The 27,007-nt window shown below is 61.3% G+C and overlaps 2 protein-coding genes across 8 annotated transcripts in view; one reads left to right on the top strand and one right to left on the bottom strand.

Moving 5' to 3' along the window:
• AKT3 (AKT serine/threonine kinase 3) overlaps positions 1-3,972 on the top strand; it is a 165,366-nt gene extending 161,394 nt beyond the window's left edge. For all 5 annotated transcript variants that reach the window (XM_045587130.1, XM_045587129.1, XM_045587131.1 and 2 more), the window contains one exon: positions 353-3,972. In XM_045587130.1, the coding sequence (XP_045443086.1) occupies positions 353-429 (77 nt within the window). In that variant the 3' untranslated portion in view covers positions 430-3,972. The remainder of the gene's footprint in view (positions 1-352) is intronic.
• A 1,733-nt stretch (positions 3,973-5,705) lies between these two features.
• Positions 5,706-27,007, bottom strand: part of SDCCAG8 (SHH signaling and ciliogenesis regulator SDCCAG8) — a 188,166-nt gene continuing 166,864 nt past the window's right edge. The window contains exons 17-18 of one of the 3 annotated variants that reach the window (XM_036453530.2): positions 20,739-20,865; positions 5,706-6,253 (exon numbers count right to left, since the gene is read on the bottom strand). In XM_036453530.2, coding sequence (XP_036309423.1) covers positions 6,251-6,253; positions 20,739-20,865 — 130 coding nt within the window. In that variant the 3' untranslated portion in view covers positions 5,706-6,250. Of the gene's footprint in view, positions 6,254-13,526; positions 14,402-20,738; positions 20,866-27,007 lie in introns of those variants that run through there. The other 2 variants (XM_045587127.1, XR_006742625.1) reach the window with 2 other exon arrangements.

Genomic DNA, 27,007 nt, shown 5'->3' with positions numbered 1-27,007 from the left:
GTGTCTAGAGGCTGTTGCCTCTGCATCTTCATTATCTGGAAGTGAGGACCGTACGGACCAGAGCTGGTGTTGCCAAAAGCAAGTGTCACCTGGCCCGTGTGGCTCAGTAGTGGGGCGTCAGCCTGTGAACCAGTAGGTCACGGTTCGATTCCCGGTCAGGGGAACACGCCTGGATTGTGGGCTCCATCCCCACCTGGGAAGGGAGGACGTGCAGGAGGCAGCCGCTGGGTGATTCTCTCATCACTGATGTTTCTCCCCGTCTCCCTTCCTCTCTGAAGTCAATGAAGACACATTTTTTTTTTTTTTTAAAAACAAACAAGCGTGAGATTGAAATGATTGTTTCTGCCCGCAGACGATGAGGACGGCATGGACAACGAGAACCGGCCGCACTTCCCTCAGTTCTCCTACTCGGCGAGCGGCCGCGAGTAGGCCCCCGCGCTGCTGCCTGAGACTCATCCCGAGATCGGCTGCGGGACCGCGGGCAGTGCAGTCCGGCCCCTCCCTCCGCGGGCGCCTCCAGACACCCCGACCGACCGACCGACCGACCGGCTGGCCGGCCCCGCCCTCGCCACCTCCACCCACCTGAGAACACACATATACGCAAATACACTCGACTTTCCGTTTTTTTGCATGAAATTGTATCTCAGTCTAAGGTCTCATGCTGTTGCTGCTGCTGTCTCACTCTTAGAGCAACTCTCCGAGGCCGCCGCCCGGCCCCCGGGGAGCCATGAGCCCACACGCCGCCCGTCCGCCCGCTGGCGCCTCCTGTCTCCCGGCCGTGGCTTCTCTCCGGCAGCGGAGGGTCAACGGGACACACGGACGCTAGGTACATTTTTTTTTAAACTCTCTTAGCAGCTACACCAGAACCTAACGAGCCTGAGAAGATGCAGTGTGTGATTCAGAGCGAGCCGCGGTGGCAGGGTGGCCGTGTGCAGGCGCCGGTGCAGGAGAGCCCGGTGGCAGAGCAGAGCCTGACGCAGCCGGCGGCCACGGCCACGGCCACGGCCACGGCCACAGCCACCGGCCCACGCCCGTCAGGAACATCTGCGAGGACTGCCCAGCGGGCGGGGTGTGGCCTCTCCCGGCGCCTGCATCCACGTTCCCGTTGGATCCCATAGAGGAAGACATGGTCGTCCAGGCCTCCCAGGCAGATGGCAGAGGAACACGGGAGGAAGGAAGGAAGAAAGGAAGCAGATGTGCAGCCGAGTCAAGGTCACTCCAAGGTCGCCGATGGCACCGGCACCCAGAGAGCACCGCTCCCCTGGCGCCGGGAGACCGTATTCCATCGCCTGACCGACCGACCGCCTCTGACGGCTGAAGAAGGCAGGCGGGCGTAACGGTCCTGCTTGCCCCCACAACGCGTCCCCCGAGGCCCGCGGGCGCTCGCCGTGTCGGTTTTCCTTTTCCGTTGCAGTTCCGCGTGAGTTGGCTTTTCCTCCCTCGGACGTCAGACCTGCGAATGTCCTCTCTGACTCTGTTCCTCTCGCAGTAGTATTTATTTTTTAGTGACGAGAATCGCAGACGCAGCCCCGACGTCACCCAGAGCAGACGTGCCGCGGTTCCCTCTGCCCCGCAGGCGAGGGACAGGCCCACCGGCAGGACTCTGCGCCTTCCCTCCTTCGAGAAAGACGACTTTGACTTTGGCTTTGTCGAGGCTCCGGGACGGAACTCGCCCGGTGGGACCTGGTTCCGGGAGAAGAGACGCCGCCCGCCGACCCCTTGGTGCTAAGAACGAGAACATCCCCAGCTCGCCCGCGCCCAGGGGGTCACGGCACAGACCGGGCTGCTGTCTGCTCCGCCGAGAAGGGAGGTGTCGGGACGGCCAGGCCGCCAGAGCAGAGACACACACGGAGTCCGGCGTGACCCTGAGTGAACCCACCCGGCCGAGTGGACACATCGCACGTCCTGGCCACTGAGGCAGGGGAAGCTAAGAGCCGGTGTGTGTGTGTGTGTGTGTGTGTTCTGATCATGGTACATTCATCGCCGAATCAAGCCATCAGGGAAACAAAACAACACACAAAAGGAACACCTCCAGCCGTCCTCTCTCTGTATATACTCCCGTCCCCACGCTCCTCTGCTCCCACCGGCCGGGGGGGCGGGGGGGCGCGTATGCAAACCTCATCTTCCTCCTCCATCGACGACGACGATCTTCAGACTAAACCCTTTGGTGCTAGGAGCTGACCTTTTCCAAAGCAACGGAGGAGACCCAGGCCGGGGCCTCCCGGGGGGGCGATCCTGGAGGCGTGTTTCCTTCAGTTCAGCTCTCTGAGCTCCCACACGGAAGGCCACGGCGTGACGCAGGCTGGCAACCGAGGGGCGGACACGGGGGGGGGCAGGCGATGGCCGAGCGGGGTGCCTCATACTCACACGCAGCTGTCTTAGCCGCGGCGCCGGGAGCGAGCGTGGGTGGGGGTGCGGACGGGAAACCACTGCCGGCGAGGGTGGGCCCGCTGGGACCGCCGGGGGTCAAAGGGCATTTTCCTAAGGCAGCTAAGACATATTCCACATAGATGTTACCCCTGATTTTCCATATCTCCACCTGAGTGAGGTCCATCCTTAGTATCGAGTAGGAAGTTGCAGTCTTCAGTAGTTCATTCTTACACACACACACACCGCTCAACTTTTTTTTTTTTATTTTTTTTCCACTTGGAATTACGTTGAATGTTTCACATGGACAAGAAGGTAGACTAGAAGGTATGTCTTGTACGTTGTCTTTGCATTCATTTGGTTAAAAGAAAAAAAACAACAACAACAACTACAGGTGAGAGGAAGGGGAGAGAGCTGGGACTGGCTGCCCACGGCCTGGGCTCCCTCCGTGGGAGGCAGGACTCCACACACTAAGCACATCGGTAGCTTTCTTCTTGTTTGTTTCTTTCCAAACACGAAGGTGATTCCCATGACCTCGGCCAAGGTCGCGGCCTAGAGACCCGAGGCAGCGCTGACGGCGCCCGGGCTGGCCACTCCTCACCTCCGCCGGCCCCGGTCCTGCCGGTGCCCGGGCCCATCCCCCCAGGTGTTCCCTTGGCCTTGATCTTGAGAATCACCCTTCCTCGGGCTCCCAGATGTCAGTCAGCCGGCCGGAGGCAGAGCGGAGAGAGAGAGGGGGGCATAGGCAGAGGGGTTCTCATGGTTTGGATTCCGCCCGTGGCCAGGCCCGAGCGAGCCCCGGAGCGGTCCTCAGCGCAGGTGGGACAACGGTGCGGGCGCCACCTTGAACTTGACGCCCGTGACCTCTGCCCCCCTCGGCCCCCGCAGCGTGGAGGCGGGCAGGGCAGCTCACAGCTTCGCTTCCCACGCGATCGATTGCACGCACCGTCCAGTACCGTGTCCCCCCTCCCGTCCCCACCGGGGGGGGGGGGGGGAGGGGGGGTTCTCTGGCTTCTTAAAGCTGACTGTTCTCTCGGGGGGGCCCCTTGCTTCTCCGGGGGACGGAGCAAGGACCCCCCCCCCCTCCTAACTGCAGGGTCTCCACACACCTCAGTGTCCACACTTTGCTGCTACTGTTCGTACCGTCTCGGTAGAATCTCCTCATCCTGCTCCTGGGGGTGGGGGGTGCATTGCAGGCGAGCATGAAATGTAAAGTATTTATTTAAATAAAAAGAGAACCTCTCCATTGGCCGTCGAGTCACCTCCCCGTAGCGTTAGCGTCTGTGTGTGACCTCTCCTGACCTTGCCAGTTCTCTCGTTAGATCCGCGAGGGATCTCGTCGCCGGCGAAGGGTGTCGGCGGACGCCGTGACGAGCCCAAGGAACTGTGTCCTCCCCACAACTGTCGGTCACCCCGAAACCGTCTCTCCCTCTCCCCCCCCACCCCCCCCGCCCCGAGTCCACGGCCCACACGGATGTGAACTGAGGACGAGGACCTGTTTTTGTACACTGTACATCCTTAGTATTTTTACACGTCTCGGCCAGGGGTGCCCGTGTCTCCCCCCCCCCCGTACAGACAGCTGAATAAAGCACTGTGTCAATCCGCCACTTCTCCGCTTGTTGTTGTTGGATGTGGTTCTGGGATGGCAGAAAACGGAATCCTGGCCTTTTCTGGGGGGGGGTGGGAAAGGTTTTCAGGAGCTCCACCTGGTAGTCACCGGCCTGGGATAAGACGTGGCAGGAAAAGGTATAAATGTCTCGTAGCTCCAGTCACACGTGGGCTGCGTCCATCCGTCTAGTAAGACGGCAGGCGTGTGGCCGTGCAGCCCTGGCAGAGGCCGTGTCCCAGGGAGGGGAGCTCCCGGCACCCGGTCAGTGTAGCCCCCAGTGTGAGACCCTCCCCACCTCCCCAGCGGGCGGTCTGGACCAGGCCGAAGCCGTGTGGCTCATCGGTGATGTCTTCCTGGCCACATGAGGCTCAGCTTCCTTCCTCCCGGAGCACCTGTTTCTGGAACGGGGGGCACAGTAAACGTGGACGTGAGGGGGATGGAGGAGACAGGAGTTGGACCGCGGTCTGATGGACCTGGGGTCCTCAATGGATGGAGCTTTTATCTGACGTTACCTCATAAAACTGCCCCAGTGGGGCTGGCTCTCTCCTGGGATTCGGCCGGACAGAGGACCGGCTTAGGGACCGAAGTTGGACAAGATGGATGTGGACGTGGCCGCCACACGCCAACCAGGGCATCCGCACGGATGCTCCCCACCCCACACCACGGGGCTGACGGTCCGGGAGGCGGGAATCAGTGACCTCTGGTTTTCTCTGGTGCTATTTTTAGACTCTTAGGTCATTTACTCCTAGACCAGAATTAGGGACAACGTCCATCCCTTAACGCCATGGCCTTGATCTCCAGTGCGGTGGGTGAGACCGAAACCGCCTGACTCCGAGCAGAGGTTCTGCTCCTTCGGGCGGAACCTCATGCTGGAGAGGCTCACGTGGTCTTTGTGCGGGCGCCCTCCCACACCCATCTCCAAAGCCCCACACGGTGACCCCGAGAGGCCTGGCTGGTGACAGTGCCAGGGGATCACTGGCCCCGAGGTCAGCCCGAGAGCGGGGACTTGCCCGGGTGGCAGCTGCCTGTCTGGTTCCAGTGCCATTCTCAAGGACAACGAGGCATGCCAGTCCCGCTTTACCCCTTAAAAGCATCGGGGGCCTGTGTGTAGCTGAGATACCGGTTGAGATTGAACAAATGGTCTGTGTCCAGAGACTGAGGGAGGTTGGGCGTTCCCAGGCCCCTCACTAACAGGGCATCTGGGAAAGGAGCATGAACCCCCTGGCCAGCCGGAGAGGCCTGTCTGTGATTGTTGCTTCCGTGTTTCCCCAAAAATAAGACATCCTCCCGAAAATAAGACCTACTTACAGGTTTCCTTCTGAGTGAAATATAAGGCATCCCCCCGAAAATAAGGCCCTCCCCTAGGCTCTATCTCAGAATGCTATTGCTAAACATGAGAGATTTGGTCCACTGATTCTGAAAGAAATGGAGTCACAAGAAATTCACCAGGAAATTCAGGAATTGGATTGTTAGGATGATGTTCCAGAAGATGATGACATGATTGTCATTGAATAAATGAGTCAATTCTTGATATTGTAGGATTCACAGTTTGTCTGGTTTGTGTTGACAACTACCGTACTACCGTACCGTATACAGGTAATACATCTCCTTTATTTTCATTTAACAATAAATGTGTTTCGTATTCTTCTTCATGGAAAAATAAGACACATCCCCTAAAATAAGACCCAGCGCATCTTTGGGAGCAAAAATTAATATAAGACACTGTCTTATTTTCGGGGAAACAGGGTAACAGCGAGGAGAGGAGGATGCTGAGGACTTCAGGTTAGCGGGATGCGGCCAGCGGAGTGTCTCGGATGGAGGCGGGAGGCGGGGTGAAAGGATGCTCTGTGGGCGGCGGAGAGGGAAGGAGCAGGGGAGGCAGGAAGCACACGGAGTGTCCTCCGCGCCCTGCGGCCTGGTTACAATATGTGCCTTTTCAGTGTGTCCTGTCCATCACTACATGGTAGAGCGTCCGCATCACCACTTGAGTCTTTCCCAAGTTCGTTTATTGAAACCCATACGTGTGACACCCATCGCATACACATGAGCAGATGTAAACGTGCGGTACCTCGAAGCCATTTCCAGAATCCCACGCCGGGAGGGGGCCGGCTCCAGCCGGAGACGGGGAGGACCAGCCCCGGCCGGAGGCGGGCCCCGGGGAGTCTCGGTGCATTGTGGCACGTCCCGTGCGGTTCGGATGAATGTAAATATTCTCTGTAAATCACTGGTTCCGCTGTTCCATCCGGGTCAGCCATCGGACTGTGGCATGCTGGGTCACTGGAAAAAAAGAAAGAAAATAAAGAGGACGTTTAAATAGATCCTGTCCTTCCATGTGATTTGTCTTCTCCCTGGTATTTGGAGGGAAATAATGTCTTATGCCAACAATGTAGAAAGTGAAGGTAGCCACCGAGATGGAGAGTTTGCAACTCACCTTCCCCAGTGGAATAAGAACATAAGGTGAACTCTTTTTAAAAAATGTTGATTGATTGGAGAGAGAGAAACATCCATCTGTTGCTCCACTTGCTTATGCATTATTGGTGGATTTTGTATGTGCCCTGACGGGGATCAAACCCTCAACTCGGTGTATCGGGACAATGCTCTAAGCCCAGTAGTCAGCAAACTGCGGCTCGCGAGCCACATGTGGCTCTTTGGCCCCTTGAGGGTGGCTCTTCCACAGAATACCACGGCCTGGGCGAGTCTGTGTTGAAGAAGTGGCGTCAGAAGAAGTTTACGTTTAAAAAATGTGGCTCTCCAAAGAAATGTCAATCGTCGTGCTGTTGATATTTGGCTCTGTGGGCTCTTGAGTTTGCCGACCAATGGTCTAACCCACTGAGCTACCTGGCCAGGGCCCATTTCTCTCTCTTTCTCTCTCTCTTTTTTAATTTATTTTCATTGACTTCAAAGGGGAAGGGAGAAGGAGAGAGAGAAAGAGATAGAAACATCAATGATGAGAGAATCATGGATCGGCTGCCTCCCTCTTGCATAGCCCACACTGGGGATCGAACCTGCAACCTGGGCATGTGCCCTGACCAAGAATCGAACCGTGACCTCCTGGTCCATAGGTCGATGCTCCACCACTGAGCCCCGCGGGCCGGGCCGGGCAGGGCCCCTTGTTTGATGCCTTACATCTGCAGTGCAGACAGACGCCTGCATCTCCGGGAAGAGCCGTGTGAGTTGCGTGGCCGGAGCCCCGTCTCCTCCCCGTCCACAGAAGGAGATGCTGACTCCTGCCAGGGCGTGGCGCCTGAAAACGGCTCCGACGACGTTACCGCGAGCGAGCAAACCCGGTGCAGGCCGAGTGTCCCTGAGGAACTGCCTGGGTCACCGCCAGCTTTGTGGCTGCGGACACTACGGTAACGCACGGAAAGGCCTTCCCCTCCGGAACCGCCCCCCGCAGGTGGAAGGAAGAGGGGGTCTGGTGCCAGGGGCTCTCAGCGGTAAAGGTGTCCATGCGTCCACTGGTCAGGGAGGTCGGGCTGTGGAGTCACGGGTCAGAGACGTGAGTCCCGCTGCCGGCCTCTCAGTGCAAACTGCGCGGGGAAGCACGCAGTCCCCCTCTGTGCTGTGGGGGAGGCCCCGGGGTGAGGGGACTGGATGGGGAGCTCAGGGGACACCCCTCCCTCCCAGCTTTCACCCCTGCAGGTGAATCAGGACGCGATGCGGGCCTTGGGCCGGCCGGGTCTCTGTTTTGCAGCCTCGGCCCCGCCCGCAGGTGCCCTGGGCCTGAGGGGCAGAGTGGCAGCACCTGTGAGCTGCTTGTTGGGCTTTCCCAGCCCGGGCCAGGCGTACAGCGAGGTCAGAGGTCAGCATTCCCGCTTCCTTTTCTTGTTTTTATTGTTCCCACTTGGTCCAGTGCGTGGGAGAGGCCTCGGGTGGCTTGAAGGATGTTTGTAGATTCAGGGAGAGGCTCAGGCAAAGCCAGAGACCGTGCTGAGGCCCCCAGAGGCCTCTGGGCTCCACGCCGAGCCCGGCTGGCTGGATGGTGAGCCTTGCAGGTGTGGCCCCACTTCCCGATGAGCGGCCCCACGGGAAGTCCCGGGGGCGGGGCTGCGGGCAGAGCCAAGGCTGCTGCTCCCAAGGGCCTGAGTCAGACCCTCTCCAGGCCCCAAAGCCTCCAGGGCGCCCTGAGGGTCCCCCTCCTGCCAGGGAGGCCCCGTCCTGGGAGGAGGCGGCCACTCACTGCTGAGATGCTCAGCGCCCTGGCCCCATCCTCAGAGCCACCCTGTTGTGTGCAAACAGAAGCCCCGAGAGAGGTGAGTGTGGGGCGCAGAGGGGTGGCCAGCAGGTGGGGGCTCCCCCGGGTGGAACAATGGGGTGACTGTAGGGTCGGGTGGAACAATGGGGTGACTGTAGGGTCAGGTGGAACAATGGGGTGACTGTGGGGTCGAGGCGGTGCTCAGGAGGGAGTCAGGGGGGAAGAAAGCGGGGTGCGGGCTGGTCTGGAGGCGGGTGTGCAGGGGAGACTGGGGGAGAGGCCGGAGGGGGTCGGGGCTGGGGGAGGGGCGCCCTGGGTCTGTCCCCGAAACCTCTGGACCCAGGCCCGCCCAGCGCCCTGACTTTCTCAGAAAGTGGTGGTGTTTATATCTCACAGAGGTCTCCAGGCTGATAGAGGGGTTTCGGCACAGCAATTACAAAATGTGCGCTGGTCTGGGGGGCGTGGGGTGGGGACAGACCTGGGGGACTCCCCTGGGAGCTGCGGTGGCAGAGGGGCCCTCTTTCCCCGGGGCTGCCACGGCTCCGGCCCACCCCCCCACGGGCCCGCCTCTGCGGCGCCTGCAGCTGCTCTGCCTTCGGCCCTGATGGGCCTGGCGGGCGGGCGGGAATGGGTGAATCTCCCCCTCGGTCCCGGGGCTGCCCGCTGGCCTGGGGGGCCGGGACGGGGGTCCGTCCTCACGTCCACGGTGTGTTTCCAGCGGGAAAGGTCACGCGGTCATGGGCACCATCGGGGCGAGGTGAGGGGGAGAAGCTGGGGATGGACGGCAGGCTTTTCCCGCACCAGCTCCGGGGAACGCGGCTCTCAGCACCCCACCCTCAGCAGGCCCGACCCCTGCCGGCGGGGGCGGGGGCGGGGGCTCCGGGGCCCACCCGGGAGGGCCCAGACGCGGGGTCCTCAGTGTGGACAGGCCGAGTCACCCCACTCCCGCCCCAGCATCCACTTCTCTTCAAGGCTTTGTTTTCTTTGTTTTTTAAATATTTATTGACATGAGAGAGAGAGAGAGAGAGAGAGGGAGAGGGAGAGGGGGAGGGGGAGAGAAACATCAATGATGAGAGAAAGTCATGGATCGGCTGCCTCCTGCACGCCCCCTACTGGGGATGGAGCCCACACCCCGGGCCTGTGCCCTGCCCGGGAATCGAACTGAGACCTCCTGGCTCACAGGGGGGTGCTCAGCCCCTGACCCCGTGGGCCGGGCCAGGCCCTGTGCCTTCGGTTTGGGTGGGAGCTGCTCTCCCCTCTGTCCAGCGCCCGTGAGTGGGGAGCTCAGTCCACAGGATGTGCGCTGACCCGCTGTGTCACCGGCCGCCCAGCACTGTGTCGCCCGCCCTCAGTGGCTGAGCCTCCAGGACATTTCCCAGCGCGGCCCCTCCTGCGCCTTCCACCCTGCGCCCCCGTCGGTCGGAGGCGGAGAAGCTGTGATGCCACCAACCCCGGCTCCCTGCCCTCCCCTCAGGGCTGAGGCCTGATTTCCAGAAAGCGGCTGCCTTCCCCAGCTGCAGCGAGCGGTCCGCTGTGCGGGGACCAGGCGCTCGGCCATCTCACTCCTGGGTCAGCCCCGCCACCTTCTCCCCGCCCTCCTGCCTTCCTGCCTGTCAGCCACGCCCCAGCTGCCCTGCAGGTCAGGGGGGTGGGGGGCCAGGGCACCTGTCAGCGCGCTCTTGTGGGCGAACACTGTGGCCCTCTCTCTGTTCTCTGAGTCCTAAGGGAGCCTCTCTCCACAGGCCCTGGCCTCTGGTCTAAGGCCGTGGTCGGCAAACTGCGGCTTGAGAGCCACACGCGGCTCTTTGGCCCCTTGAGGGTGGCTCTTCCCACAAAACACCACGGCCTGGGCGAGTCTATGTTGAAGAAGTGGCGTTAGAAGCAGTTTAAGTTTAAAAAATGTGGCTCTCCAGAGAAATGTCAACCGTTGTGCTGTTGGTGTCTGGCTCTGTGGACGGATGAGTTTGCCCACCGCTGGGACAGAGGCCCAATCACAGGAACAGCAGCCTGTAATTACTGGAATGGAGAGTCTAGGGTAGGGGTGTCAAACTCAATCAGAGAAGGGGCCAAAATCTAAAATCCAGCCTAAATCGCGGGCCGAATGGTTTACTGAACAGTCATAAACTGTCATTGTGATGGAAAGGCAGCGGAGTGCAGTGATGACAGCGCGGTGCGGGCCACATTGCAAGGCCTGGCGGGACGGATTTGGCCCTCGGGCCTTGTGTTTGACACATGTGGTCTAGGGCGTAGTCTAAGGCATGTCTGAGGTGTGACCTTTAAGACTGAGTCCCTGGGTGGCCTCAGTGGTTCCCGGTGACCAAGCTGTGGTTCCCGGCAGAGCCCCTTCTGTTGCTTTGTCCCCAAACCCGGGCGGGGGCACCCTCTGGGCCCAGCCTGACCGGCCCCAGCCCCCCAGCTGCCCCTGCAGGTGGACTCCACGTCCTGCTCCTGCGTTGTCCCCGTCCATGTGCGGGTCACAGGCCTCGGGGAGAAGCATCCGTCTCTACCTGCAGGGCAGCTGGAAGGCCCCGTCCGCAGAGCTGGGGATGCTGCGGCCCAGGCCTCAGGCTCACCCACTCCCTGCCCAGCAGGCCCGGCCCCCACGCTGACTGGGACACAGGGAAACTGCCCTCCCCTGGGGATGGCCACCCCCTCCCATCCCACCCCTCCTGCTGGGCTGGGGCAGGAATACAGCTTCTGGGAATGTGCTCCCCCACTGCCCTCTCCACTTGCTCGGTCACTCCCCCTCCGGGCCTCCTTCCCTCCTTGTGCAAACAGACGCCAGAGGGTCCAGCCCCGGCCCCTTCACACCCCGTGGCCTCTGCAGGGGCCCTGGAATGGGCCCCCTTGTGAAGGGAGGCCGTTTGGGTTGTTTGTTTTATTTTTTATGCTTTTTAATTTCTTTATTGATTAAGGTATCACATATTTGTCTCCATTGGTCATTCGTTTTAAACCAGAAACTGAGTAAAATGGGAGCTGAAAGGTTGGTCTGAATGGGGAGGAGCTGAGACTTGAATGGGGTGGGGGGGCGGGTGTGTGCTGGACCCAGACCTCAGAGTTGGGCTCTTGGATGCTGTTCTGAGCAGCGGAGCGAAGCCTGAGCAGCCGGGTCTGCCTTTGTGGGACTCGGTCAGGGACAGACCCACAGGCCACGTGGAACGAACAGGCCCGGGATTGGGCAGCACTAGCCGGCCAGTCCTCTATGCAGCTCTGCAAGGCGGCCTCTGGTGAGCCTGACCTCTGACCCCAGTGCTCCCCTGGGGCACAGGGTGTGCCTCCGGGTCAGTGCGGTCTTGGCTCCCCTCCTCCCCCAACAGGCAAGTGACCCAAACTCTGGCTGGGCCCTCCCCCCTCCCGCTGGTCCTCCCCCCTCCCGCTGGTCCTCCCCCCTCCCTCTGGTCCTCCCCCCTCCCGCCGGACCTCCCCCCTCCCGCCGGTCCTCCCCCTTCCCACTGGGTCCTCACCCCTCCCGCTGGGTCCTCCCCCCTCCCGCCGGTCCTCCCCCCTCCTGCTGAGCCCTCACCCCTCTCACTGGGCCCTCCGCCCTCCCGCTGGTCCTCCCCCCTCCCGCTGGGCCCTCACCCCTCCCGCTGGTCCTCCCCCCTGGCTGGGCACAGCCTTTCCTGGAAGCGGCTGTTGCAGCTGCAGGGACAGGAGGTCAGGGCAAGGTCACCAGGCCCAGCTCCTCATCCTCCCATCGCTGCCCGGGAGCCGGCCAATGGTGGGCCAGCTGGGCTGGAAGGGGAAGCTGGGGAGCCAGGAGGGCCCTGGACGGGTGGGGGGCCTGTGTGGAGGGTGGGGGCAGTGAGGGCCTGACTCCTTGGCTCCTGGGAACAGCATCTTGGGGCGGGATGAGGGGAGGCGGGGGACTCACACCCAGGAGGGAGGGGTCAGAGGCCGCGCGGCCCCAGGGGCTGGCATCCCCCAGGAGCTCCCTAACGGGCTTCCCTCTGAGACTCGGGGTCCCGGGAGTCCCCGCCCTCTGCCTGGAAGGTAAACAGAGGCAGAGGGTTCCGGGGACAGACAGTGCCACCCCAGCCGGCGCCCTGGCTGCGGAGCGGGAGGCGCCGGCGGCAGCTGCCCTGACATTTGGGGTTGCTGTGCCGGAGCCGCAGCCTTTTACAGGCAGGAGCCCCTGCTCCCGGCGCCGCATGCAATATTCAGTGTTTTGTTCACTTGTCTAATTGCACTCAAATATTTAGCTCCCTTTAGGGTCGCGATGGCGGGTGTACGCTGCGAAATGCAAGTCTCCCCCGGAGCGAGACGAGATTCCGTCTCTCCTCTCCCATGAGCTCTAGGACCAGGGTCAGCAAACTGCGGCTCCCGAGCCACAGGCGGCTCTCTGGCCCCTGGAGGGCGGCTCTTCCACAAAACGCCACGGCCTGGGCGAGGCCGTGTTGAAGAAGCGGCCTTAGGAGAAGTTTAAGTTAAACCATGGGGCTCTCCAGAGAAATGTCAGGCCTTGTGCTGTTGGTGTTTGGCTCTGTGGACGGATGAGTTTGCCGACCCCTGGGCTAGGACAGGGAACCCAGAGCAGCCGGGTGAGTCTTTCCAAACAAGGACACGCGGGCTGACAGCTGGGGGGGGGGGGGCTGTGGCCTGTGGGTCCCGGGGGACAGGGCAGGGGTGTCGAGGGTCCCGGGGGGGGCAGGGCAGGGGGCGTCGGGGGTGTCGGGGGGACAGGGCAGGGGGTGTCAGAGGGACAGGGCAGGGGGTGTTGGGGGTCCCGGGGGGACAGGGTAGGGGTGTCGAGGGTCCCAGGGGGGACAGGGCAGGGGGTGTCGGGGGTCCCGAGGGGACAGGCCAGGAGGTGTTGGGGGTCCCGGGGGGACAGAGTAGGGGGTGTTGGGGGTCCCGGGGGGACAGGGCAGGGGGTGTCGGGGGGACAGGCCAGGAGGTGTTGGGGGTTCCAGGGGGACAGAGTAGGGGGTGTTGGGGGTCTCGGAGGGGACAGGGCAGGGGGTGTCGGGGGTCCCGGGGGGACAGAGTAGGAGGTGTTGGGGGTCCCAGGGGGACAGGGCAGGGGGTATTGGGGGTCTCGGGGGGACAGGGCAGGGGGTGTCGGGGGGACAGGGCAGGGGGTGTCGGGGGTCCCGGGGGGACAGAGTAGGATGTGGGGGTCTCGGAGGGGGCAGGGCAGGGGGTGTTGGGGGTCCCGGGGGGGACAGGGCAGGGGGTGTCGGGGGTTCCGGGGGGACAGAGTAGGAAGTGGGGGTCTCGGGGGGGACAGGGCAGGGGGTGTTGGGGGTCCCGGGGGGACAGAGTAGGAGGTGTCGGGGGTCCCGGGCCCCCTGTGAGGAGCCCCTCGCGGGGGTCGCGTGTCATCGGTGGCATTTGAGCTGCATATGCTCGGCGTGTTGAACAGATCAGGGAAGCCGCTCCGGTTGACAGTGTCTCGCACACAGTTTTGAAGGAACCAGGGCGAACTTTCGCAGAGTGGGTTTTTATTGGAAAAATATTTTTCTGGGAATGGATCGGTGTTTATTTTCGAGGCTGACAATCCGGGTGAGAATCCGGGGTGGGGGGAAACAAAGACACAACAATTTGGTGGGAATCAGTTGTTTGTTTTCGTCGCGTTGGCACGCCTTCCGGAAACTCCCGGTTCGGTGTGTTTGCTGGTGGCTCCGGGCGCCGTCGGCCTGGCAGGGAGCTCACCTCCTGGGGGGCCCCTGGGTGCGGGGGCCCCCGGGGTGCGGGGAAGACCCTGCAAACGTGCGACACCTCCGGGTCCCAGCGAGCTGTCCCTTCCCTTCGCTCCAGGTCACACACCGGCCTGCTGCCCGCCCAGCTCTGGTCTCTGTTGGTGAGTCCTTTGGTGCAAGGAGATCCTGTCCATGACGTTGAGTTTAATCACATATGGCTGTTGGGTCCGCGTGCACACGTTTAAATCAAATTAGAACTGGAATTCGCTGCCAAGAACGCTGGGAGAGGTGTGGGGCCAGTGGATGAGTCACGGGCACCTGGGGAGGGACTGAGGGAACCCTCCCCGGCGGCAGATCGGCCAGAGCCACGTCCACCACCACGTGAGTGCGTGAACAAACAAGCTGGTATGGCCCTGCGGCTGGGCGGCCCAGTGGTTAACCGCCCCCTGTGAGCCAGGAGGTCTCGGCTCGATTCCCGGTCAGGGCACGCCCCCGGGTGCCAGGCTCAGTCTCCAGTGCGGGGCTTGCAGGAGGCAGCGGATCAGCGGTTCTCTCCGATCAGCGACGTTTCTATCTCCCCCTTCCTCTCTGGAAAACCAATGAAAACATAGAAATTAAAAATCTAAAACAACCCCGAGGTGGGAGCCGGCCGCCGGGTGGACTTTCCGGCGCTCAGCTGTCCCTCTCCCCCCCCCGAGTCCCCCGTCCCTGCCAGCGGGCACCGCCTCGGACAGCGGTCAGAGCCACACACCCCTGACCGGCTCCCCGCTGTCAGGCCTCGCCGCCCCAGCTCCGGGGCCCAGGCTCCTCCCGGACGCCAGCGCCCCCTCCCCAGACGCCAGGCGGAGCGGTCGGCGCCAGGCTGGGTTCCTCCTGTTCCTCCAGGAGGGCATCTCGTGGCCTTTTCTTTATATATATATTTTTAAATATATATTTTATCGTTTTTTTTTACAGAGAGGAAGGGAGAGGGATAGAAAGTTAGAAACATCGATGGGAGAGAAACATCCATCAGCTGCCTCCTGCACTCCGCCCACTGGGGATGTGCCCGCAACCAAGGTACATGCCCTTGACCGGAATCGAACCTGGGACCCTTGAGTCTGCAGGCTGACGCTCTACCCACTGAGCCAAACTGGTTAGGGCTTATTTTCTTTTTTACTGTTTTTTTTTTTTACAGAGAGGAAGGAAGAGGGATAGAGAGCTAGAAACATTGATGAGAGAGAGAGAGAGAGCGACCAGCTGCCTCCTGCACTCCGCCCACTGGGGATGTGCCCGCAACCAAGGTACATGCCCTTGACCGGAATCGAACCTGCGACCTTTCAGTCCAAAGACAGGACGCTCTATCCACTGACTCACACCCGTTTCTGCTCAAAGCCCTTTCCCAGAAGCCCCTCCACCCTGAGAGGCAGGCGCTTCACCAGGCCAGTGTCTCCCGTCAGCGCCCTCCGGGGGCGAGTCCAGAGGGCCTGGGCTCCGGGCAGCCCCGGGCAGCCGCTCGGACCAGCCTGGCTCACCCACAGCTGAGTGAGGTGCAGGGCCTGGGAACCCGCAGGGCCAAACAGCGCCACTGAGGCCCAGCCAGGCCTCTGCCCAGCCCCCTGCGCCAGGCCGGAGTGCCCATCCCAGAACTCAGCGGGAGCGACTGACAATAGAAGCCTTTCCCCAGGCTGGCCGCTTCCTGTCGGAGGCCACAGGCCAGCCCCAAGCTCTGTTACCCGCTTTATGGGGACACATCGGGGGGTGACCCTGCCCAGAGCAGCTGCATGGTCAGCACCCCCGCGCCCCCCTCTGATGGGTGCGAGGCGGACAGAGACGGTCAGGAAGGAACTGGGCACAGCAGGCCAAAGAAATGCCGGCTTCCTTCTCTCCTCCCCCAGCTGGAGGGGCCCCCAGAGCAGCCGCAGGCACAGGCCCGGGGACCCCGCAGGAGGGGACATGCCCCCTGCTCCGCCCTGGGCCAGGCAGGCGGCTGGGCCCCCGTGAGTGACAGTGCCTGAGGGGCGCCTTTTAGCCGCGAGGATTCTCAGGGCCCTGAGACGTGGCTGTGGGGCGAGCCAGGCTGTGGGGCGAGCCAGGCTGGTCCGGGCGGCCAGGGGCTCAGGGTTCAAGTTCACTGCACGGCCAAGGGCGAGCAGGCCTTGGGCTCCTCAGCAGACAGCGTGCAGGCCTGGGTCCCGGCCTCCCCTGGGCACCATGCCGGTGGCGAGTGCCAGCAGCCCTCCCCTGGCCGTGCCCCTGTCTGAGCGCCCATGGCTAAGGGGACCAGACGTCCCGCTTTCTAACAATTTGTCCCGCGTCGTTTTAAAAAGCCCCGATTTTTGGAAAGAATCTTTTAAATCTTTTGGACTTTTTTTTAAAACGCCGAGGGAAATGGGACAAATTGTTAAAAATTGGGACTGTCCCGCCAAAAGTGGGACGTCTGGTCACCTTACCCATGTCACATGTGCGTCTGAGGGCCCCATGTCACACGTGCGTCTGCAGGCCCCTTCGGAGGCCGGCCGGCTGGGCCGGAGCAGAACCAGGATGCTCATACCCGTGTGCTTTCCTGAGGATTTCTGAGGTTTGGGTTTTTTCTCTTGGTATTTAATTCGGCAGCGATCAGGTTTCCGGGCTCCGATGGCCCAGGCTGGGATCTGAGAGCTGCGGGCAGGCAGAGGTGGGGTTGGAGGGCAAACCCATGTGACCATGTGTGGCCCAGAACGGAGACAAAGAGGCCCCACAATCTTGGGCAGCTTGAGCGGCCGGGGACTCCCCCATGCCCGCGCCTGGTCCCTCTGTCAGGGGCGGAGGGAGGCCACGGGGGCCAGCCCTGCTTGCAGGAAACTGGGGACTCCCTCATGACCGCGCCTGGCTACCCGAGCTGCGTTCTGTCACAGAGGCGCCTCCTGCTGGCCGGGAGCTGCCCCTGGGAGCTGGGGACTCTCCTGGGAATGGGCCCTCCTCCCCATGACCGCCTGCTGCAGACCCCGGAGCCCGGCCCTGCACACCCCCAGGCCGGCCTGTAACCGCCCACTCTGCACCCATCCCTATCCCTCTGCTACTTCCCCACACAATCTCTGTCTGACCCCTTATGGCGGGAGGGGCGCAGGCTTCTGTGGGTGACCTGCTGCTCCCCCACGCTGCCCGCACTATCAGACCAGCGCCCACCGAGGACGCAGCCCTGCCTGCTGACCCGGCTCAGGCAGTGACGGGCAGCCCGGACCCCGTTGTTGCCCACACCGGCCCGGAGCCTAGTCACCTGCCTGCAGACCCGGGGCCCTGCCCTTGGCCACCGCCAGCCGGGCTCAGCCAGCCCGGCTCCAGCAGGAAGAGGGGCCGAGCCGGCTCTGAGGCCCGGGGTGCAGCGGTGATGTCCCCTTGCTGCTGGTCCCGCAGGCCTGTGCCTTCCCGGCTCCCCTGGGGAGGAGAGCGGGAAGGAAACCCCGACATTCCCGCTGCCTGCTGGGTACAGTTCAGCTCCCCTGGGAGCTGGGCTGGGCTGGCACCCACTGTGCAGATGGGGAGACTGAGGCTACATGAGACATCAGGCTTGCTCAGTCTGGCAGCATTCTGTTCTCTGAGCCTGTAGACACCTCAGAGGTCCCTCAACCTGTGCCCTCAACCGGTGACCCAGGCGGGGTGTGAAAACGCAGGTTCCTGGGCTGAGGCGATGCCCTGGATTCTGTCTCTGCGTCCTTCTTGTTTTTTTTACCCTCACCTAGGATTTTTTAAATATATTCTTATTGATGTCAGAGAGGAGGGGAAAGAGGGAGAGAGAGAAACATCAATGAAGAGAGAGACTCATGGATCCACTGCCCCCTGCACGCCCCACATTGGGGACTGAGCCTGCAACCCGGGCCTGTGCCCTGACCGGGAATCGAACCCTGACCTCCTGGACCGTAGTCTGACGCTCCGCCACTGAGCCACGCCGGCCAGGCTGTCTTACTGATTTGAGAGAGGAAGGGGGAGAGAAGGAAACACCAATGTGAAAGAGAAACATGGTTCAGATGTGTCCCCTACATGCCCCAACTGGGGATGGGACCTGGAACCTAGGTGTGTCCCTGACCAGGACTGGAACCCCCAACCTTCTGGTGTTTGGGATGGTGCTCTAACCATTGAGCCGCCTGGCAGGACGGCGTGTGCTTCTTCACCGGCATCTCAGCTGACGGTGGAGGGCGGTGTGGCTCGGCTCGGAGCAGCGCCCTCGCCTTGCCCTGGGCACAGCCTCAGGGGTGCACCGGGGTGCGCAGGCGGGGGGGCGGGCGGGGGGAGGAGTCCTGGTGTGTCCTGGTGCCCAGGCTCAGGTCAGGGGCTGGCAGGGTGCTGGGTGGGCGTGGGGGTCACTCTGTGGGGAACAATGAGTCCTTTGCAGGGGGATCTGGTGGGCCGAGCGGGAAGACCCCTGAGAGGATAGGGAATCCCAGACACACACGGTCCTTTTGAAAGGACGATGAGAGACAATTTCTCCTCCTCTCTCTTTCCAGATGCGTTTTTCCATGAATCACGCCGGCATGGGTGTGTGACGTCCCCCGGGGACTCAGGGCCCCTGGGCGCACCCCTGACTGCAGGCCGAGGCCACGTGGTCACCCCAGGATCCTTGCAAACTGCTGGAGGCAGAGAGCCCAGCCTCTGGGACAGAGAGCGGCGGTTCAGACAAAAGGGTTTGTGCTGGGCTCCCAGATCGCCTGCACCCACTTCCCTCCTCCTCCTCCTCCTCCTCCCCCTCCTTCCCTTCTCCTAGCGAGTCCCGGTCCAGCCCAACAGGGGACCTGGACTGCGGACTCAGACTCAGGCTCCAGGCAGTGTCCCTGCTGGCTGGCTGTGCCTGTGTGAGCCTCAGTTTCCCCATCTGTAAAATGGAGCCGCTACTCCACGCTGCAGAGCAAAGGGAGTCCCACCTGTCCCGTGCCAGCCTCCGCTGGCATCCACTCCTCACTCCCTTTGCTGTCGGGCATGGTGCCACTGACTCCTCCGTTCTTTCTCTGTTGGGGACACAGGAAGCAGGTAAATTCTTTTTCTGCATCTTTGATTCTTCAGTAAAGCTTGTGTTTGTTTAAAAATGGCTTTGCCTGGCTGTTTTGGCTCCGTGGCTGGAGCGGCGGCCTGAGGACCGAGGGGGCGTGGGTTCGATTCCCTGGTCAGGGCCCCGCAGGAGGCAACCAACCGATGTGCCTCTCATGTCGATGTTTCCTTCCCTCCCTCCCTCCCTCCCTCCTTCTCTCTCTAGAAATCAATGGGAAAATATCCTTGTGGGAGGATTTTTAAAAAGGCTATACAGGGGCTTTTATAACCCATGCATCCCCCAAAATTTTAGCTCAATAGTCAGGTAACTTAGGACAAGATTTGTGCATTTCACTCACAGTGACTCCCCTCACCAGGTGCACCCCCTATTTCCTCATCCAGTCCGGCTGTGCACTAACCACCTCCAGGGTCCTTCACAGCTGACTCCCTGGCCCCGCCTCCTGCAGCCCTGGCCCCGCCTCCTGCAGCACTGGCCCCGCCCCCGGAGCCCTGGCCCCGCCTCCTGCAGTCTCTGCCCCGCCCCCCGCAGCCCTGGCAGAGGTGCCTGCCTGGATCAAACACACCCACAGTCAGCATGTAGTGTGGCTCCTGCATTCTGGGCCTAGGCTCCTGCACAGCTTCAGCTCCCTAGAGAGGCCGGGCCTGTGCCCCCCACGTGTTCCTGTGTCCCCCAGTGTGCCCCCCACATGTCCCTGTGTCCCCCATGTGCCAGCACAGCCTTCAGGATCAGTGTTATCACTGATGAAACGCAGCTGTGAATTGGGAACGAGACAAAGAGCCACGTGCAGACCATCCTGAAGACACCCCCCCCCCCCCACATATATATACGTACACACACATACACACACACGGAGGAGTGTGCAGGGTACCAGGGGTCTCAGGGCCCTGAGGGACCCCGTTCCCCTGCCAGCGCATGGTGTGCATGTGTCCCCGGGGTCTCAGCCCCCCTGAGGACCTCCCAGCGCAGGGTGTGCGTGTCCCTGGAATCTGTCTCCCCCCCCCCCCCAGAACACCCCCCAGCGCGGGGTGTGCGTTCCCTGGGCTCTGAGCCCCCCCTCCCCCCAGAACACCCCCCAGCGCGGGGTGTGCGTTCCCTGGGCTCTCAGCCCTCCCCCCCCCCCCCCCGAACACCCCCCAGCGCGGGGTGTGCGTTCCTGGGCTCCCAGCCACCTCCCCCAGAACACCCCCCAGCGCGGGGTGTGCGTTCCCTGGGCTCTCAGCCCTCCCCCCCCCCCCCCAGAACACCCCCCAGCGCGGGGTGTGCGTTCCCTGGAGTCTCAGTCCCCCCCCCCCCCCCCAGAACACCCCCCAGCGCGGGGTGTGCGTTCCCTGGAGTCTCAGTCCCCCCCCCCCCCCCAGAACACCCCCCAGCGCGGGGTGTGCGTGTCCCTGGAGTCTCAGTCCCCCCCCCCCCCAGAACACCCCCCAGCGCAGGGTGTGCGTTACCTGGGCTCTCAGCCCTCTGCCCCCCAGAACACCCCCCAGAACACCCCCCAGCGCGGGGTGTGCGTTACCTGGGCTCTCAGCCCCCACCCCCCCAGAACGCCCCCAGAACACCCCCCAGCGCGGGGTGTGCGTTACCTGGGCTCTCAGCCCTCTGCCCCCCAGAACGCCCCCCAGAACACCCCCCAGCGCGGGGTGTGCGTTACCTGGGCTCTCAGCCCCCCCCCCCCAGAACACCCCCCAGCGCGGGGTGTGCGTTACCTGGGCTCTCAGCCCCCACCCCCCCAGAACACCCCCCAGCGCGGGGTGTGCGTTCCCTGGGCTCTGAGGCCCCCCCTCCCCAGAACACCCCCCAGCGCGGGGTGTGCGTTACCTGGGCTCTGAGCCCCCCCCCCCCCAACACCCCCCAGCGCGGGGTGTGCGTTCCCTGGGCTCCCAGCCCCCCCGCCCCCCAGAACACCCCCCAGCGCGGGGTGTGCGTTACCTGGGCTCTCAGCCGCTCCACCTCCTCAGACAGGCTCTGCCTCTCCTGCAGGAGCGCGTTCTGCTTGCTCAGCAGCTGCACCAGTTGCTGGGCGGTGGCCTGGCTGTGCTGGTCCAGCTGCTGCAGCCTGGACAGACGGACAGACGGAGAGACCAGTGAGTCAGACATGGCCCTGAGCCCTGAGGGTCTGAGGGGCCCTGATGGGGGAGGCCCAGCCGGAGGGGCCCGGGAGAGCACGCGGTCATGGAGGGGACGGTCCACATGTGAAAGGCCACCAGCAGCCCTCAGCACAGGAGCACACAGGAAGGCGGATGAGAAGAGTGGGCACCTTACACCCGAGGTCAAAGGCCAGGGCCGGCCTGCCTCCACGGGCAGCTGGACACTACCCCCCCCCCCCCCCCCAGGGCAGACACCAGCCTCTGGGCAGCGGCAAGGAGGGGACATGGGCTCAGGGTGCCCATTGCTCAGCACCCAGTCCCTCACGCGGCACCTCGCTGACCAGAGTCTTAAAGACCCTAAATCCGTCCCCTGCCGCCGGCGCCTGCTCCAGGCTCGCCCTGCACCCCCACGGTGTGCCCCTCTCCACCGACGTTTCCTATCCGGCTCAGCGCAGCCGGGCCAGAGGCGGGGGTTCAGATGGGACAGGGAGCCAGCACCCCACTCTGAAGACCTGGCTGCCCCCACGTCTCTGACAGTCCGCAGCGGCTAAGAGCACCCACGTGACATCAGCTTGTCTTTTCACACACACACACACGCACACACACGCACACGCACACATGCACACATGCACACACATGCACACGCACACATGCACACATGCACACGCACACACACACAGGCAGCATGCGTGCACATGCACATATACATGAGCACACACGGGGTTTTGAAAGCTCGGGACCCATTTCAAGCTCTTGCCTCCGTGTCCAACACTGAGGCAAAGACCCCAAAGCCTGTTCTGCAGACACCGGGCCTTCCTGGGGGCTCTGAGCAGAATCCAGCCCCCACCCCACCCCCCACCCCTGTGTCCAGAACTGAAGGGGCGCCCACTTGGGGTGCCCTATTGAAACACATGCCCTGGCGCCACTGGACATTCATCGGAGCCGTCTCCCAGGGAGGAGGCCTCCGGGGCTCAGAGCCCAGCGGGAAAAGGACACGGACGTCACTGCCGCACTCACAGGCTGGGCTCCCCCGGGCTCATCCGTGCACAGCCCGCTGCCCCCACTGCCCCCCTGTAACACGGAGCAGGAGGCGGTGAGCACGCCCCAGACCCTGAGACCCTTGTCCGGCTCACCCCAGGACGGGCTGGGCCTTGGGGCGAGCAGGCGCCCTCAGACCCTCAGTCAGCCCCCCTCCCTGCACTCTCCCGAGGAATGGACACAGCGCATGCTCACACAGCCCCAGGCCCAGGGTCCGGGCCTGGGCTGGTCCCGCCCACCGGCCTCCTCTCCCCAGCCCTGGAGGAGGAGAGTGAGGCCGGGGACAGGAGCCTGACCCTGAGCCAAACAAGCCCGTCAGAGAAAGACGAGCATCTCATGATCTCACTCCTGTGTGCAACCCAACGGACACCGTAAGCTGATGAGCCAAACACACCCGCAGACATGGGCACAGGGAGCAGACGGGAACCTCAGAGGGAGGGGGCGGGGAGAGAGCACAGAGAACATGTGTGCATCTGTGCATAACCCAGACACAGACGCGGGGAAGGGGGGCTGGTAGACGTCAATGGGGAAAAGGGGACACACGTCATACGCTCATCAATAGCAGATGATTGGATCAAAAAACCATGGTACGTCTACACAATGGAATACGATGCTGCCATGAAAAAGAAGGAATTCTCATCATTTGCAGCAGCCGGGATGGAATTGGAGAACATCATGCTGAGTGAAATGAGCCAGTCAATGAAAGAGAAACACCACATGACCTCACTCATTTATGGATAATAAGGAACATTATAAACTGATGAAAAGATATTGAGACAGTAAAGCAACAAGCAGACTGTCAGATTACAGCGGGGAGGGGAGGGAGATCTGGGGGAGATAAGAGATCAACTGAAGGACGTGTATACATGCACATAAGCATAACCAATGGACGCAAAACTCTGGGGAGGGAGGGCATGTACGGGAGGGGGGGCAATGGTAAGACATGTACACAGATAATAATTTGTTAAAAAAAATGTTTCTTATAGAAGGACCACAGGCCAGCTCAGTCCCTCCTTCGTGTCTGCGGCAGCTCCTCGCCCCCAGCCTGGGCCGCAGTCAGACCGGCCCCCCCATCCCCGGGGGGAGGGGGGCACAGAGCCCCTCTTCCCCGTCCCCTCCCCCTGCTCCTGGGTGGACACAGAACGTTCCCTGCTGAAGCCTGGCTGAGGCTGTGGGAAGGCCATCTGCCCCGCCCGCCCCCCCCAACGCCCTGGAAGGAGGAGGAATAATCGGGTTTCCCAGCACAATCCCCAGGGGCCCTTCTCTCCCAAGACCCGTCTCTCATCCCTGCAGAAGGCAGGTATCCCCCTTCCCCAGAGGCCCCGGGGTGCCCAGGGGTGCTGAGGCCACCCCCACCCAGGAAGCACCTGTGCCTGCCGGCCAGTCCCCGGGACAGGGCACGTCTGAGCCCCCTGCACCCCAGGCTGGGGCACCGGCCCCGAGGCGCACACCCGGGCAGGACCGGGGAGTCCGGGGGAGCAGAGCAGCCTCGCCCATCCTGGGGCCCAGCTCCCCGGGAGTCACCGGCCTGCAGGGCAGCGGTCTCCGTGGCAACCAGCTGTGCTTAAGCCCGGGATGCGGATGCCCGGAAAGGCCCCGGTGTGCGTGCAGGGCCGGGCCTCCGTGCCGGTCCAACGCGATCGGCCCCGCACACCCTGCAGGTGCCATCAGAGCCAACGCGGTTTTAAAGGCGCAAAACCCGAGAGGAGACGGAGCAAGCGGGGTGGCAGCAGGCGACTGCGAGCCGGGCGGGCAGGCGGGGAAAGCCGCTCATGCAAAACAGAAGCCGCGGCGCACGCAGCCAGCTCCGGTCCTATCCGCAGACACGCGTTTGCGATGAATACTGTGAAAGCCAGTGAATACACATACATTTCTTTCGTGTTGTATGTGATGCATACCAAATATATGCAGTGTGTACTCAGTTATGAGGCGCCATCACCAAGTGAACACTGTGAGCCGGGTACCCGCACTGCGGGGGCCACGCCCCGCGGATCTGTCTCCGGGCCAGACATGTGCACCCCCTGGGCCCCAGCGGCGGCCAGGGTCCTCATTAATATGGATATGTGTACACAAAATATACACAAATATGTATACACACATATACATATACCGTGTTTCCCCGAAAATAAGACATCCTCCGAAAATAAGACCTACTTACAGGTTTCCTTCTGAGTGAAATATAAGGCATCTCCCCCGAAAATAAGGCCCCCCTCCCCCAGGCTAAACATGAGAGATTTGGTCCACTGATTCTGAAAGAAATGGAGTCACAAGAAATTCACCAGGAAATTCAGGAATTGGATTGTGATGATGATGTTCCAGAAGATGATGACATGGGTTGTCATTGAATAAACGAGTACATTCCTGATACTGTAGGATTCACAGTTTACAGGTAATAAATTTCCTTTATTTTCATTTCACAATAAATGTGTACCGTATTCTTCTTCATGGAAAAATAAGACATCCCCTGAAAATAAGACCTAGCGCATCTTTGGGAGCAAAAATTAATATAAGACACTGTCTTATTTTCGGGGAAACAGGGTACGTACTTATCTATACTTAGAATAAGGCGATATGCAAATTGGCCTGGGACACCTCCACATAACAACCGAACAGCAGGAGGGTGGGGCAGCCAGCTACTCAGGCACAGATTCGTGCACAGGGCCACTGGTGTGTACACACACACACACACACACACACACACACGTACATCCTCACCCAAAGATATGTTGTTGTTGTTGTTAGTCCTCACCCTAGGATATTTTTTCCATTGGCCCTTAGGGAGTGGAAGGGAGGGGCGGAGACCGAGAGAAACATCGATGAAAGAGAGACACATGGATTGGCTGCCTCCCACAGGCTCCCTGCCCGGGGCTGGGCATTGAGAGCCTGCAACCCAGGTACATTCCTGTGACTGGAATCGAACCTGCGACCCTGCCGTCCAGGGGGCCAACACTCTCACCGCTGTGCACCCCGGCTACGGGGAACTCACCCCCTTGGTAAACAGGATGGCACTCCAACCCGCTGAGGTGCCCGGCCAGGGCCCTCAGACGTACGTTGAGCTTCCTGCAGTCTGCTGCTGGCATATACACTGTTGTTTTGGGGGGGAGGGTGGTAGTAAAATGCCTTTTGTCCTGAGATGGTTTCAGACCGGAGTGCCTCCCTGTGGTCACTGTGGCCACAGGAAGGCTTTCTCTCCCCGTGCTGAGCCATGTTCCCCCAGTGCTCAGGCCAGCTCCCCCCGCTGAGGCTCCTTATGGATGGGAAGGCCATTTTCCCAACAACATGTGGAGTGAAAAGGTGCAGATACTTTGACTGTAAAACACGCACTCAGTCCCCTAGCCCAGTGGTCGGCAAACTCATGAGTCCACAGAGCCAGATACCAACAGGACGATGATTGAAATTTCTTTGGGGAGACAAAATTTTTTAAACTATAGAGATAGGTACATTGTTATTAATGTAATAAGGGTATGTGGTATTTTGGGGAAGAGCCACACTCAAGGGGCCAAAGAGCCTCCTGTGGCTCGAGAGCCACAGTTTGCCGACCACTGCGCTATTCCCAGGAGCAGGCTCTAGCATTTACCCAGCACTTGCTCGGGGCAAGGGGCGTCGAAAGCATTTTACTTTCTAAAATATATTTTATAGATTTTTTACAGAGAGGAAGGGAGAGAGATAGAGAGGTAGAAACATTGATGAGAGAGAGTCATCGATCAGCTGCCTCTTGCACACTTCCCACTGGGGATGCGCCCGCAACCCAGGTACATGCCCTTGACCGGAATGGAACCCGGGACCTCTCAGTCTGCAGACCGACGCTTTACCCCCTGAGCCAAACCGGTTTCGGCGTTGTAAGCATTTTACATTCATGAACTGATTTAAGCCTCCTAACAATACTGAACAGCAGGCATCATCTGCATCTTTGCCAGCCCCGTCATTTCCCGCAGGAGAAAAGCAGGCCCAGAGAAATGAGTCATTTTCCCAAGCACAGGCAACAGGAATGGGGGGCTCACCGAGCCACGTGGCACCCCCCCCCCCCAGGTCCCTCTCACATGGCGGGGACCACCCAGGTCACCGTGACCCAGAGTCTCCTCCCTCTCCAGCCACTCCGCTCAGCTTTGGGCTCAGCAGACCTGGCCCCTGTATCTTCCGAACCTCTCAGTGGCCCATTCTTTTATTTATTTTTTTAAATATATTTTATTGATTTTTTACAGAGAGGAAGGGAGAAGGATAGAGAGTTAGAAACACTGATGTGAGAGAAACATCCATCAGCTGCCTCCTGCACACTCCCCACTGGGGATGTGCCCGCAACCAAGGTACATGCCCTTGACCGGAATCGAACCCGGGACCTTTCAGTCCGCAGGCGGACGCTCTATCCACTGAGCCACACCAGCTTTGGCGGTTCCCCGTTTCTAAAACCGAGACAAGAAGGCCTCCAGATCCTGCCGCCGGAACTTCGGGGCGGAGCACTGAGTGAGCCCCGGGGTGATTCTGATGAACTCTCAAGTTCACAGCCACGGGGTCTCTGTAACTCATAACCCCAACCACACCCCCCAGATGGAGGCCTCCTGGGGAAGAAGGATTTGTGTGGCTCCAACTGTGACCATCACAACAGCCCGGGGCCCACAGGAGAATGCTCCAGGGGGCTCTGAAGTCCCGGTGACACCGGGTGACCATCTCGAATCCGTTCCCTCCCGTGTGCAAGGAGAGGACACGCTGGAGCTGGGGTCTGCACATGTCACACCCACGGCCTGCTTCTGTTCCGTCTGCGAGTTAAGAATGGTTTTTACCCTCTGGCCGGGTTGGCTCAGTGGATAGCGCATCGGCTGGCAGACCAAAGGGTCCCGGGTTGGATTCCAGTCAAGGGCGTGTACCTCGGTTGGAGCTCTAGAAGGAAGTAACCAATCCATGTGTTTCTCTCACATTGATGTTTCTGCCTTTCTCTCTCTTCCATTCTCTCAAAAAAAAAAAAAAAAAAAATCAATGGAGACCTAACCAGTTAGCTCAGTGGATAGAGCGTTAGCCTGCAGACTGAAAGGTCCCAGGTTCAATTCCGGTCAAGGGCATGTGCCTTGGTTGCGGGCA

Source organism: Pipistrellus kuhlii, unplaced genomic scaffold (genome assembly GCF_014108245.1).
Source record: "Pipistrellus kuhlii isolate mPipKuh1 unplaced genomic scaffold, mPipKuh1.p scaffold_m20_p_25, whole genome shotgun sequence".
In the NCBI taxonomy this organism is placed as follows: domain Eukaryota; kingdom Metazoa; phylum Chordata; class Mammalia; order Chiroptera; family Vespertilionidae; genus Pipistrellus; species Pipistrellus kuhlii.
Note: the sequence above shows the minus strand (reverse complement) of the source record. Positions and strands in the feature narration are given on the sequence as shown.